Source organism: Hydra vulgaris, chromosome 05 (assembly GCF_038396675.1).
Source record: "Hydra vulgaris chromosome 05, alternate assembly HydraT2T_AEP".
NCBI classification, from domain to species: Eukaryota; Metazoa; Cnidaria; class Hydrozoa; order Anthoathecata; family Hydridae; genus Hydra; species Hydra vulgaris.
Window position 1 is genome coordinate 42653684 of NC_088924.1, and position 16317 is coordinate 42670000.

The following is a 16317-nucleotide window of genomic DNA, read 5'->3' on the forward strand; positions in this document are numbered from 1 at the left end:
TCTTAAAACTTTAATATGAAGAAACTGATACTAGAAAGACTAATTGTAGGTTAGTTGGAGAGGTCAGAGTGTTTTCTAGAGTTCTTAAATATTAGAACCACTTATTTAGCACTTAATAATAGTTTAGAGAGAATCAAAGAAAATTTTGAAGAACGCTTTTGTAAGACTAATAGAAATATTGTTTGAACCACAAGCCACAGAAGATTAAAATTGAGAATTGACTTTAGCATTGGAAGCCAAAGTGACTTGGATGCTTCTTGGATGAGTTAACCTGATTAACTGGAATGGCAGAAAGACTATGGCCATTAGATTCAAGAGTCAAATTAGAAGAAAAGTACTTTGCAAATAACTCCGCCATATTCTGGGTAAAAGTAACAAGATCAGACTCTGTTTGACTTTAGTTAATGACACTGTTAAAGATTTTCCAAAAGTCTCTGAAAAATTTTTAACAGTGAGATAAGATTTAGTAAACTGAGAATAACGGAGCTTATTATCAGACAGGACCTTTTTATATTAACTTCTTGTATTAATGAAAAGAAATTTGTTCTTAATAGAAATGTTCTTATAAAAAAAAAAAAAATTGATAACAGTTTAACATAGCAACTGTACAAAAAGGTGAAAAATGTGAAGTAGAATGAGGCTTGATTGAAAACCGAAGAAAAAGGAATAAAACCTTCCATACCTGCTTAGATCTAAGAGATTAGGTAATAGGCGCATTATGCATACATAATATGGTTATAAACATAAATTTGCTATTTATTTAGATGGCATACAATATCTTTACATATTTGTATAAATTTTAGTATTTATACGGTGTAGCATTTGCTGAAAGAGAAGATGATGATCAGATGGATGTGTGGTATGACTCTAACAAAACCGAAAGGAAGGAATAAAACCTTCAATACCTGCTTAGATCTAAGAGATTAGGTAATAGGCGCATTATGGATACATAATATGGTTATAAACATATATTTGCTATTTATTTAGATGGCATACAATATCTTTACATATTTGTATAAATTTTAGTATTTATATGGTGTAGTATTTGCTGAAAGAGAAGATGATGATCAGATGGATGTGTGGTATGACTCTAACAAAACAAGAAAAGGAGTCATAGTTTTAGACAGAGATTAGAAAAAAAAAAAAAATTGTATCAATCAACACTTGTCAGAGAGGATTAAAGTGGTTCGGGTGTCAGCATGTAGAGAGGCAGCAGCTTCAAGAGAAAATGGTAGAGGTAGAAGTAAGAAAATGTGGTGAGAATGCATTACATATGGTATGAACAAGCTTTAGATAAAAAAAGAAAATGTTCAAGATTTTTTATATTAGAGAAACAGCATAAAAGAGGAAAGCTGGATGACGGATTTTTTATATTAGAGAAACAACATAAAAGAGGAAAGAGGATGACGATCATGATAATTTATATATATATATATATCCATTCATATATAAACCCCCTCTTCCTTCTAAACTCTGATAGCAGTTTTTACATCAAAAATATTTAAAAAAATTTAAATGTAAATACTTTGCAGCATTTTAAAAATTCAACCTAATGAAAATAAGGCAATACGCATAAAGATAAAAAGTGTAAGTAAAAAATTAGTAATATTAATGGCATGCAATCTGAAGAACTTTATACTTGTTTTTATAAAACCAAGTTTAAAACCACAAGCTAGTTTAAAAATGGATTTTATTGTTTTGTCATATAAATTTATTAAAAAAAAGTCGTTTCAATGGTAGTTGACATTTTCAGTTAAAAAAAAAAAAATGAGCTAAGGAAGAACCTAAAAAACATAAGTCATAGAAATTGAACTAAATTTTCTCACAATATGTAATCTATGTACAAATGTAATATTTAAAAAAATTTTATTTTTAATGATCAACAGAATAAATAATTTTTTATTCTTTTACATTAAAAACTTGTTACATAAAAAAATATACAAATATATTTACAAATAGATAGCATTACAAATTTTCACTATGTATTGAGAAAATGTACAATACTGCAAAAACATTTTTAAAAACTAAATATTACTTATAGTTGAACTTAATGTAACTTTTTAAGATACTGACTGATAAAATTAATTTACATTATGTTTATAAGTGAGTTTTATCATATAAGGCAAAATTATGAAAAACTTTCGAATGAAAGAATTAACTATTTTTATAAATTTTTCTAGTTTATTTTATATGACTTTTCAATTTCTTTTGCTTTATTAAGTTTTGTTTTTTTATCTTAATTTTTTCTGTAGTTTAGCTTTGTCTGCAAACTTTTGAAATGCCTAATATGTCAAAACATGCAATAATCATAGTAAAAATATCAAAGCAAAATATTTTATGCATGGAACGGCAGAGCATACGTTCAGAAATATTGCGAGTGCTATTTACAAGCAAAACAACAAGGTGGTGGAGGCTAAGTAGGCATATGGGGATGTTTTTCCAAAAAAGGCCTTGAAATCTGTGAGCTGTATAATGGCTGCATCAACCAATATATCTACAAAAATACACTTAAAACATGTTTCATTCCATCGACAAGGCAATTGTATGGCAGAAGCAAGCAATACATCTTCCAGTAAGATGGGGTTCCTGCACACACAGCACATAGTATAACAAACTGGTTACCACAAAGAAGATCAAATTGATGCCTTGGTGCCCTAGATCACCAGATATCAACCCAATAGGAAATATATGGTCATGGATTGACACTCAATTGGTAAACCATTAAATTCAATTAACTGAGCATTTGAAGCAACTTCTGAACAAGTACTGGTTAAAAGTGCCATATGAGATGTGCATGAAATCGGTCAAATCGAAAAGAGACGAGTTCTTCTTTGTACTGAGCTGAGGGAGGACACTTTAAATATTAAATCTGTATCTTTTTTAATTTTTTATGTTCTAAACTTTAACTTAATTAAACTTTTATGCAACTCATTTTATGATTATATAATTACTTATTTAATTTTTTTGAAATATTTTTTTAAAACCATTTTATCTTATTAATGTTAATTGTATAGCTAACAGATTATTCTTTTGAAAATAAATAGTAATTAATTAAAATCATTTTCCTGATTTTTTTTAGTTGAAAAAACTCTGAAAAGTTTGATTAAAATTACCATCTCGATAAATCTTTTGTGCATAGCTGTATAAATCTATGTATATATGTATGTATATATATATATATTTTTATGACAACACATTTGGAATTTAGATTAATTCATAAACATGAATAAATGTGAGTTCTCTTAATACTATTTTTTGAAACCTCTTTTATTTACATTTATTACCATCTGAAATTAGAAAAATCAAAGTTAGATAGCCAAAAAATAAAAAAAATAAAATTTGTTTACATAGCAGTATTGTCATTTTTTAATGGTTCTTGTTATAGAGACTTCATTTTTTTCTGCCTAATCGATTAAGTATATATAAGAATGGCATCTAGCACTGCATTTTGACATACTAACCGCTGTGTACATTTATAGTTTAATTTTTGGGACCACTTTTATTAGATTAAATTTGAATTGATTCTCTAACTTTTATATCAAATTTTTTAAGTTCTATTTTCAACATTTTTAAATAATATAACTTTTACAATCAATTTTTTGAAATATAAGATGATAAATAATTTTTTTTATTAACTTTTTTAAACAATTTTTAATGAAGCCTCTTGCTTTTCAATTAAGGTTTGGATTAAAAATAGCTGCTTAAAAATTTTGATAGTATCTACATACAATTGCATGCACATAATAATTTTATTGCAATGAATAATTTTTAACAATACAAGCAAAAATTCCTGTATCAGGATACCTTTCAATTCTGAAAAAAATTAAAATTTTGAATAAAGTTCTTTAAGATTTAAAAACAACAACAACTAAATATCTAATACAAATAACATACTATAGAGAAAATAACTAGTAAAAACTCACCCCCCTGTTCTTCCTTCAGCTCTTCTTGAATAATTTCATTAACCAACTATAACCAATAAACTATTATTAGAAAAATTTAAGTAAATATACATTTGTGTGTGTACAAACATATGTGTGAGTGTGTCTAAACTTCGCAACCTTCTAAAATAACAGGGATTAACATTGCACAATAAAGTTGTTTAACTGTAGGCTGATTTCTAATACTGTGTTTACATTTTCATCTTTTAACTTTTGATGAAAGTTAGTGTTAGCGCTTTTATATATTTATTATAAACCTTTTAAATTTGATTGGTTTATAAATTAGATAGTGCAACTTCAAGACGTAAAAGTTAAGATTGTGAGGTAATAATTTTGACAAACTAATGATAAGATATTTTAATAATTAAGATGCCTATAAAATGCTGTGTACCTCTTTGCAAGTCAAACTATCATTCAACTACAACAAAAACATCAATTTATAAATTCCCAAAGAATCCAGAGGAGAGAAAAAGAAGGAGTGATACTATCCCAAGAACAGATATTATTGTTTCAGACTATACAGTAGTATGTCGACTGCATTGGCCAGACTGCATTGGCCACAATTTGAAAGCAAATATGGGAAGCAACGGTCTTTAAACCCACCATCTGTTTTTAAAAATATTCCGCCTAGTTGTTTACCCGCACCAGCAAATAAAGTTAGAAAAACTGCAATTTCAAGTGGTTTTTGAAACATTTTACCAGATGAGTTAAATGATTTTCTAAATGAGGATGAACTTATATTTTATGGTATTTTTTTGGTATTTATATGGTATTCAATCTTTGTTTAGTGATGATAAAGATGTTAATATTTTCCAGTTTTACAAAAACAATTTAATACAATCAAAAATGTACAAACTTGGTGTTCCATTATTTCTTTTAGAAATTTTCAATGAATATTCTTTTGTCGCTTACCAAAATGGCACAACTTGTGATATTTCATCTTTAACTGTAAACAAATTAAAGTTAATAAAAACAAAATCAACTTTATTTGAAGCAGTTAGATTTTTAAAAAATAAAGAAAGTTTGCATCAGTCAAATATTCTATTTGAGCACCTTAATGTTATAAAAAAAGTTAATGTAGGTAAAGTTGTATATACTCCAGATATTATATGTAGAGCATATGAGTATTTTGCTATGTGACGAAGTTTATATGATTGTTTGTATATTGACTACAAGTTGCCAAGTACACTTACTTTAACACAATTGACTTCAAAAATAAGCTTATGGAGCTTATGAATAACCTTAATTTCGTAAATAGTATTTTTTATGAATTTAGATCCATTAAGAAGAACTTTCATACTTCTAATCGATGAGGTTTATGTCAAAGCTTCATTACTTTACCAAAGAGATGCTTTGTTTGGTCATGCAGTAAACTACCCTGAAAAGTTAGCTAAAACAATTTTATCATTTATGATTATATATCTTTTTGGAGATCCAGAATTTATATGTAGAGCTCAACCTGTTGCAAGTCTTTCCTCTTAATTTCAGTTTGCTTAATGTCAACAAATTGTTCACACAATAAATAATATTGATAATAGTAAGATAATGGCAATAATTACTTATGGTATCCGTGTAAACCAACAATTTCTTGAAATGTTCAAAACATTTGATAGTAAACCATGGTTAACAACATCAGGTATATATTTATTGTATGATTATGTGCATCTCTTAAAATCTATACGAAACAATTGGTCAATAGAAAAGACTGGTGAGCTTCAACTTTTGCACAATGGAGAACTGGATATGGATTCGTGGCGTGATTTGGAAACTGAGTACAATAGAGAGACAGTCTGTAAAGTTTTGCTTGTCTGTTTTTTTGCAAAGAAACAGTAGCTTCCATAAGAACGCATTCAGAGATTGAAAATAAAGCATTTTAAGGTACTGCTGTATTTATTTAAAAATTTATTTCCTTTTGGAATGTTGTTAATGTCAAAGCACCTGGTGCTGGCATTCGGAAATGAACTATGTGGAGATATCCACTAAGTTGGTGATCAACAGTTACAACTGATATGAGATATTGCTGAACTGTCAAATTTTATAAAACCTACAGGTAAGCATGTAAAACAGCTTACGATAGATACTAGCAATGTAATAGCGCATAAATGTTATGGCTTAATTGATCTCATAAAAACTTTGTTGAGTAATGGAGCAAAGTATGTCTTATTAGGTTGGTTTTCAACAGACCCACTTGAAAAAGTTTTTTCTAAGCCTCTACAGAGATCTGGAGTACTTACTTCATAAACACTAAATCTGTAATTAAAAAAATTCATATTAACATACTAAATTGATATTACAACTTGACATTCCTGTAGATGGTTTTTTATTTGTTAATTCAAGGCCGAGAAGGCCACTACAGATGAGGAGGCTACTTATTTGTGGTATAACCCTCTCTCAACTCTGTAACTCTGGAGCACGAACTTTGACGAACAAGGCTGCTGTGTGGAGAAATGAGTTGAGCACGGTACTACCAGGGACATGGTGGGGATCGAACTCAGAACCTCTCGCTTATGAAGTGAGCAAGAGGTTCCGAGTTCTACCACTACACCACTACCGCATTGATGATCATACTTGCGACACATGCTGTAGGGATATTTCTACTTATGAAAAAGAACTGCTCAATAATATAGATGATCTTAAAATCTCAGTTAATAAATCTACATTAGTGGCTATAGTTTACATTTGTGCAAAAAAGCAAAATAAAAATTTATGATGACATTACCAATTATTATTACAAATATAGAAGTTATCTGAATAGCCTAAATAAAGAAGGACTTGAAATTTCTTCTGATGCTCTTGTCCAATGGTCATTATTTTGCTTTTTATTTTTTCAAGGTACTACTTTTATGCATTTTATGCAGAACATTTTGTGTTACTCAGTTTCAGTTCATAGCAGCTAAATATAAATTTAAAATCACAAAAAAACAATGCAGAATATATTCTAATATTTTGCTAAAGAATTACGCACTAACTACCACTCCCAAAGTAGAAAAGAATCTAAAACAAAAATAATAAAGCTATCATAATTTATATGAAAATTAATTTTGTAATTTATTATGCTATTTTCTTGTTATGTTTTTTTTTTCCCCTCATTAGCCTTAATGTCTCTCAATATGTTTGAATATATGTAAATATTTACCCAATTGAGGTATATTGATAAACCTTTTTTTTAAGTCATGTTTCTGTAAGCAAAAAAAAAAAAAAAAAAAAAATTACAGTCTTTCTAATATATAGATATATACATTGTTATGGTTCTGATTGTTATTGATTTTATTTTATATTAAATTAATATTCTTAATAAAATTTGAAATACGAAAATATAACTATCTTTTAACAATTTTTTGGTTTTCCTTTTATATTTTTGCCTTTATCAGAGATTTTTATGAGAAAACATAGACTAACATTACACCCTACACCTAATATAACATATCAATAAAAGTAAAAGTTTAACCGGCCTTCAGTTTTTACAGTATTTTGCGTGATGTCAAGGCCTGTTATTATAGAAGGTTGTGGTATACATTAATTTGTGCATATGACTCTCTCTATATATATACACATATATATATATACATATATATGCTGGCAGCAACCTATCCAGGCCGATTTTGATACCGATGTACCGGTATGGGCCCCCAAATTTCTGCCCATTTTTTATATTAGCACCTAAAAAATTTAAATAAAATAATTCTTTAGTACTTATTGTCTTGCTATTTTGTGATAAAATTTGTTAAGACAATTATGATGATAAAATTTGTTACCTTATTAATGTCATTTAGAAAAACCAACATTTGAAAAACGATTTTTAAAACACATTATAAATGTATTTTAAGTCAATCAGAATGCTTAATTCAAATTCATGTTGATGAAATATGGAATATGTTACTATTGGATTAAAATGTCAAACACATGTTTGGATTGGATTAAAATATGAAACACTTAGCATTTTTAAATAAAAACATTAACATTTAAAAAAAACCCTAATATGAGTTTCTCATCCGCTTACACTTTCATAATATATTTTTCAAAGCAATTAAACTATATGAGCTTTAAACTTTTTCATTTCAAATACCAGTAAAATTGCATTAAAAGTATTTTAAATAATAAAATAAATAAAAGTTTTTAAAACATTATAATAATCACGCCAAAAAACTTGATTTGAAAAGAGAAGAACAACAAAATGTTATTAATTTTTGAATGAATTAAAATTTTGAATGAATGAATTGTCAGGCAATAAATACGCTATGTAATAAATCTTTTTAGTCTATATAAACGAAACATACAAATATTGTTTATTAAATGTTATAGTTATCACTTGTTTATGAAATAATACTCTTTATATTAGTAAGCGAATAAAGCATGTAAATGAAAATTAGCGGCGAATTGATGTTGGCGTTAAAGGCGCCATTTTGTAATAAATCTAACATTATTTTGGTTAATTACCAAAAAAATTTCTGGATACGTCACTGGTTGGTTACAGAAAATGTAACTAAAGCTATATTTTTCAGGTATTAGTAAAAAACTGTTTTTTAGCAAAGTGACTGCATCTTTTTTTAAATACCATGTGTGTGTATGTGGTCCAAACCATCTACAACTTATAGATACACACATAAACACACACCCATGCATAAATACATGCATACAACTTTAATTTAAATATTAACACGCACTTATAAATATATACATAGAAATTTTAATTCAAATATTAACTTTGCTAACATTTAAGCAAAATTTTTATCGTTATACATAAATTTAAATATTTATAGATATTATTTATAAATTTATATCTATATTTCAGAGAAAAAAACATACTCTTGTTGATGCACGCTTTCTCTCTTCAAGAATTTTTTTCATTTTCTCTTCACTAATTTCTGTCTCTGTTTGAATACGCTCTCTTTCTTGAATTGTTATGCGATCATTTCTATATATTAAGAAAAAACATCCAAGTATTATTTAGTGTTCCCTAAAAACTTTAAGTCTAATTAAATTGCAATATATTCATTCATTCATGCTTTTTACTTTATTCTCACATATGTTTTTAATACAATATTGATATAAAATACGGAACTTTAAAATTTTAAATTAAAAAAAACCAAAAAAAAACCATTGCTTCATGCAAGAACACCTTCACATAAAATCAAACTGCAATATTTGAAAGTCTTTCTAATACAATGTTATTTAAAAATTTAGTTAGATAATTCATTAGAGGTGAAATGTATACTTGCAGAAGACATAATAAATTTTTAAAACCCCAAAATACAATAATATAATGAAACATAAATATACTATTTATTCTATATATTATTTACGCTTAAGAGAAAAAAGTTTTTTCACTTTCACCCAACAGACACTGAATAAATTTCATACTCAAGAGAAAGAGAAAAAAGTAAGCAGAAAGGTAAGCAGAAAGAGTTTAAAAATATCTATTCATATATACACACACACATAAGGATAAGTTTATGATTAACTGCTATATATATATATATATATATATATATATATATATATATATATATATATATATATATATATATATATATATATATATATATATATATATTTTTTTTGTTATTCACCTCCTCAAGGCCGAGAAGGCCACTACAGATGAGGAGGCTACTTAATAGTAGTTAAAACCCTTTTCTCAACTCTTTAACTCCGAAACACGAACCTTGAGGAACAAGGCCGCTGCGCGGAGAAACAAGTTGAGCGCGGTACTACCAGAGACGTGGCGGGGATCGAACTCGGAACCTCTCGCTTATGAAGCGAGCGCTTTACCACTACACCACTACCGCTTTACCACTATATATATATATATATATATATATATATATATATATATATATATATATATATATATATATATATATGTGAAAACATTGAAGATGTAAGTATACAATGTTTTCTGTATACATAACATTTGGATATATATTATTATTTTAATTTATGTAATGCATTTAAAATTATTTATATATATACAAATTAAAAGTATTTTTGAGTTCAACCTGGGCACCCAGCACATTTATATATTCTGAGTACTCCTGAAAACTGCAAGAATAATTCCAGAAGGGTAGCTGGCACATATATTTTAAAAGTTTTTATTACATATTACAGAAGTGACCTATGGTGAAAAAAGTAATAAAACTTGTTACTTACTTTCTAACAAAAACAGGTTTTAACCTCAATGTATTTTCTTCATCGCTATCACTGTATTCTTCGTACTCAGAAGACTAAAATAAAAACTTTAAACATTTTATTCTTATCACCGTCTCCATTTGTTATTTATTGCAAGCTCACAAAAAAACAATTTTGTACCCATCTTATGGTTTCTGTGAGCGCTTGAGTTGAAAATAATATGTGGTAAAAATAAGTATTTTTATTTGTTTAATGCATTTTAAACAAAAATTTTAAAGTCTTAACTAAAATCAACATCAGACTTTTATTAATATTTATGACCTAAGGTTAACAATATTTATGATAAATAATGACAAAACAAATATTTGTTATATTGTTTATTTATTAATCAAAATTATTTTTCACAAAAAAGTTTGTTTACAGTTACACCATTTATTAAATACTCAAATACTAATAAATATTTTTAAAAGTTTATAAATTTTTTTTTCCCGAACGTAATTAAATCAGCGTATTTTTTTTTCTTTTTTACATTACAACATTATATAGAAAAATCAATTAATAAATTTGTACACGTAAAAAACAAGTTTTTCTGTTTCTGTCCGGAATTTTCATTTTTGGGTAATTTTTGGTTTAATTCAATTTATTTAATAAATTTTAATAAAAACTTGATTTTTTTATTTTTTTTACAAATAACTAGAGCTAAATTTGCACAAAATAATTGTATATGTACTTTATAATTGTACTGGAATTTTAAGTCTATTTTTTGTTAATTATCAAATTATATTGTTAATTATAAGATATAAAAATTAAACTCTATTGGAATAATATATAATTTTTTTTAAATAATTTTATTTGGATGTACTCATTTTTATTTATCAAAAAAAAAAATATTAAAAGTTTCCTGTAATTAGAATTATTATGATAAAATAACGAATAAAAATTTAAAAAAAGAAAAAAAAATTGAAAACATAAAATATTGAAAATATTCAAAAATTATTGCAAATAAAAAGTTACCAGCAGAGCTGATTCATTCAAAATCTTTATTTTCAGATTCTTATATGTAAGATTCTTACATGTAAAGTTAAGTTTGTTTATTTTTTATTTCTTTTTTATTTATAACAAAAATTAAAAAATTATAAACAGATTATGCAAAGTAAAACCGGGTCAAACCACACACTTATCAATAAATAACTTTTTTTATTTTATTTTATTTTTTTTATTAGATAGGTAATAAAAAACTACATAAGATAATATAAATATATGTTAAAAAAATAATAAAGTTATTGAAAATATTGAATGTAAAGAAAAAAAAATTGTGCGGTTTTAGGCGACATTCTGATAAAACCGCACACTAGAGAAAACATTTAATATTTTAAATTTTAACTTTTTTTTATCATTTCTTTTTAACACAACTTATATTTAAGAAACTATATTTAAGTTTTTACATTTTTTGCAACAAAAAGTTTAGTTCCAACTACATATTTATTTGGTAAACATGTTTCTTTGCACAACTGTTCCCAACACATTGAATTCTCGCATTGCAACATTTCTGTGTGTAACTGTACTCTACACTTTTTACATTTTGCAACTTTTAATCATTTGGCTGCTGGTAGTTGTTCTTTGTTATTGTTTTGCTGAGGTTGCTCAGCATTGTTATACTCAGGCATTTGAGTACTTGGCATAGAGAGTCTATGCTTTGCGCTAAGTTTAGCAACTTTCACAGCTTCCTTTGTTGCTTTTTCTTCATTAACTTTTTTGAGGAGCTCGATCACATTTTCTTTGGCAAAACATTTTCTGCCAAGTTTTGACATGTCGCACTACTTCGGTTTCTTAACATGCAATTGATTTCTGGCTTGAAAAAACTGTTTTAACTCTATCTTGATACTGTTTTTGCAATGCTCAACACATGCTTGATACCTATCAAAACTTAAAGCTGGTGTAGTTAAGAAAGATGGTAATTGGTGTGTAGTTGGAGTAGGTGCTGTGGCGGCTGTAAAAGATGATGAATCTGTGTCTGAGCAAGTTGGTGTAGGTAATGCGGAGACTGCTAAAGTTAATGAAGGTGTATTAAATGTTTGTTTGCTAATGTCTTATGATTTATGTTGTTTTTACTAAGTGGAAATAAGCCAGTGTACTGGAAACCAGCGATTGCATACAAGCGTGTAAAACATTTACCACTTTCGCACAGCAGCTTGAGGAACGGTGGAAAATTTTGTTTATTTAAATTCTTACATTTTGAGTCTTTGTAATACTTTGTAAAAATTTCTTTCCAAGCTTGTTTGATATGACAACAGACACCTCTTTCTAATGGTTGTAGAATATGTTAAGAATGCTCTGGTAGACAAATCAAGATTATATTGTGTTCTTCTTTCAGTCGTTCAATAAATATATCGTGCTCCATCTAACCTAATTTTAAAATTGAACATTTGGTGCCAGCTGGACCACCTCTTGCCCAGTCTGGACAAAAGTTTCTTTTGGCTTTGTATATCACAAATAGTAATGCAAAATGCCCATCAGTGTTGCAGCAATTGTTTACAGTATAATGAATTTTTCATTATTGCCAGCAAGTTAAATGCACGTCTTGTCCCTTTTCGACACACTACAGTTGCTTTGCCTTGATCACCTAAGAAACCTGTTTCATCACAATTCAATATAAGCTACCCAGAAGTTATATCAGTCTGTTGAAATTGCTTGGCGACACATTCAAAATAACTATCAATTAATTTTGGTGTAAAGAAGCAGCTCTTTTAGATGCTAAGTTATCCACTTTTCTTGTTGAAATTTCTTTTGACCATCTTTTCGTTAAGGCATAAAACCAGTCTTGCCATTTTTGAATAAGTGCAATTGATCTTTGCGTTTAAGGTAGCCACATACAAATTCTAGGATTTCATTTCGGGTTAAACCATAACCCCAATCACCAAGTAATTGGAACGTATGCACCATCAATCTTTCTATTTCATTTGAGAGTACCGTTGTTGTACCTGAGCCACAGAAGCCTTTGTTGTTATTATTTTTGTGATCATTGAGTGATGACGCTGGAACGCCATTTTGAACTCAGCTTTCTCAGTGAGGTTTTATTTTCTTTCATATCAGTTAATGTGGTTAGTATATTGCCTTCCTTGCTTGCTTTTGTTTTTTTAGTTGACATGTTAAAGTGAGTGAGTTAAATTGAATTGAGTGAGTAATGATTATATTGAAAAATAATATAATAATTGGTTTTTAATGAATAAGAGGCTATATAATGTTACACTTCATTCACAACTAAACTGGAATAAACATTAAGTTAATTAGATAAAGATAGGCGCTTAGTCACTTGCGAAAAACTAAACTAAGTAATTATTCAAGCATGCGGTTTTATCAGAACTTTTTGTTCTAGCTGCATAAAAATTATACTATCAGAATTAAAATTAAATTTCCAACAAGATAATGCTAAAATTATTTTTATATCAGTTTTGGTTCAAGCGCTATTTTGTTCGCAACGATAAAAAATATATAAAATTTTTGACTCCCTGTTAAAGTTGTATAAAAAAAGAAAAAAATGGAGTTGAATCGGCATATAATTTTATCAGTTTGAATAGAGGAGATAGTTCTGTATTTGAATCCATTTTTATTTTTTTCATAGCCATATCCGCTTATTTTTTATTTGATAATTTTGATCAGTGTGCGGAATGATATGGTGTGCGGTTTGACCCCATTTTACTCTATAGATTGTTTTAATTTCTTATTTTATTAATTTTGTTTTCATTGTTAAAAGAATTTTTTTTTTATACTATTTATGTAAAAGTAAATATACAAATTTTGAAAGCTTTATTAAAAATAAAGTTAATGATAATTGCAAACATTTCTTATGTTACAAGACATTACGAAAGCAAGCAACACTTGCTAAAAGAAAAAGATGGAGTACTACATTTAATTAAAACAACACATAGCAAATAAAAAACAATTTTTTTTTATTTCTTAAATATTGTTATTATTTATTTATCATGATTTATCATTGTTTAAACTTTAGCTATATCTAAATAATAAAAAAAAAAACATTTGAGTGCTAGTTTCCATTCATAAAATAAAAAAATCAGCTCGAATTCAGTAAATTACCTCCTCTTCCTCTTCCTCTTCAATAAGATCTTCATCTTCTTCAACATCTAGAAGATCCTATAAATAATTTCATATAAACAATTTCAGTTTTTTGATTATAAAAATACAAGCAAGATAAGTATTATGTACCATTAAAAAAATTCATAAAAAACAGATTCAAGATCAAAGTTAAAATTAAATTTAAAAAACAATAATAGCAAATTATAAATTTCATGGATTTTTATTGAACATCTGTTAGATAAAAAAGGAACACAAGGTTGGTCAACAGAAATCTTCCACTAACTAACAATCAAAGTTACCTGCTTCACTTGGTGTCAAAAAGTATCAAGTATTGTTAACAATCAAAGTTACTGGCTTTACTATGTCAAAAAAAATCATTAAAAACTTGAAAATTTTTTTTTTTAAGATACCTTGATACTTTAATGATTTTTTATTTTTAATTTTTTAATTTTTACTTTTATACTTTCTAATAATTAATTTTGATATAAAATAAAGATTTTTGTAAATAGAACTTAAAATGTTGTAAGTCAAAATAGATGTTGATCTTGAAGCTCATCTTTTAGAACTCTTTATTAAAAAGTTAAGTCTTCAAAATAAGCCTAACCAAAATTAAAAATAAAAGATCTTTGATTTAAATGGTCCATTTTTTTTTCAAACTTTGATAAACACTTATCTAAGCCTGTTCAGTAGTGAGAGGAAAAAAAAAAAAAAAAAGAGTATTTACTAATACTCTTTTGTTAATCACCTTTTTGAATTTTTAACACCCTTTTGAATAAGACTACATAAGTAAGCATCAGTTAATTTGTCAGAGAAAAAAAAAAAAGGGTAATTAGGGGAGGGCGGGATAATACGCACACTTTGAATTAGTAAATATATTTAGCATTTTTGTTTTGTTTTTTATCATGATGTGGCAGGATGATGTGGCAATATCCAGAAAAACCATGATCAAATCTGATAGAATGAAAAAAGAATCAGAAGCTGTAATGGGTTTGTTTTAAGTGAGGAAAAACTCTTAGGAGAAGTCTTAAGGTACTTAGCTGATAGGTTTCACAAGATAGAGAAGATATTCAACTGATGGTAAATTTATACATAACATTAACTAGAAAAAATTCAAAATTCTTCTTGCTATAGCAAATGCAGCATTCATCATCTGCAATAATTTTTCCAAAAACAAGGTTTATTTTACCTTTAAAATAGAGTAATATGTATAACAATTCACAAAAACCAAACAAAAAATTGTATCAAAAACAAAAACCAAATTTGTATCAAAATTTATAGTAAGTGATTAATGAAATAATAATAAGGTTTTGTTGAAAATATGAATTATTTTTGTTTTATATCAATTAGAGTAATTTACGTTGGGTATATAAGGGTAATTTACGTTGCTTCCCATTTCCAATCCATTCAAAAATGACCAGGAAAAAACTGGTGCAAGAAAATGTAATATACTTCTTGTAAATGAAATTCTTTGAAAAAGAAAGTCTGAATTTTTACATAAAAGCAAAAGTTACTGTTATATCTGTTATCAAAAAGTTACTGATCTCTGAAAAGGTCAACAGCTTATTTCGAACTATATAAGGCATTATATAAAAAGAATCTATTTGATAGAGTTTATTGTATCTTTAATTTAGATAAAAGTGATTTACAAACTGGTGGAAAAATCTTTGTTTAGAAGACATCAAAAACAGCCTATTACCATGCTCCATCATGTGGTAAATCAATGAACATTGTCCTCTTTTATGGATAAGCAAATGGTTAGTGTCTACCTTCCTTAAAAATCTACAAAGCCCCTCTCCTACCTTTATAATGTATGGTATAAAATTGGATTAGAAAATACAATGTATGGCGTAAGAAAATCAGGTTGGGTGTTGAACTTGGTTAGATTGCCAGGTTTATTATATAGGTAATAGATTTTAAAAAACCTGTGTTACTGCTCCCCATACTTAATGTGCTCTACTCAAGTTTGATGAATGCAATAACTTTAGTATATTGTTAAAAAAGCTCAGGATCATATACTTTGATTTGCTCACCTCCAAAAACAATTCTAACATTACAACCGCTTGGTGTCCGTTTCCTTGCTTCTTTTAAATTTCTTTGAAAGAATTACCTCAAAATTATGATAAAACAGGCATAAAAATGTTAATAAGTTTGTACT

General features: G+C 27.2%; 1 protein-coding gene across 1 annotated transcript in view; it reads right to left on the reverse strand.

Annotated features, from left to right (window-relative positions):
• LOC100208640 (microfibrillar-associated protein 1) overlaps positions 1-16317 on the reverse strand; it is a 65309-nt gene that overhangs the window by 13196 nt on the left and 35796 nt on the right. The window contains exons 9-12 of the mRNA XM_065798254.1: positions 14163-14219; positions 10089-10162; positions 8748-8856; positions 3924-3969 (exon numbers count right to left, since the gene is read on the reverse strand). Of these exons, the coding sequence (XP_065654326.1) occupies positions 3924-3969; positions 8748-8856; positions 10089-10162; positions 14163-14219 (286 nt within the window). The remainder of the gene's footprint in view (positions 1-3923; positions 3970-8747; positions 8857-10088; positions 10163-14162; positions 14220-16317) is intronic.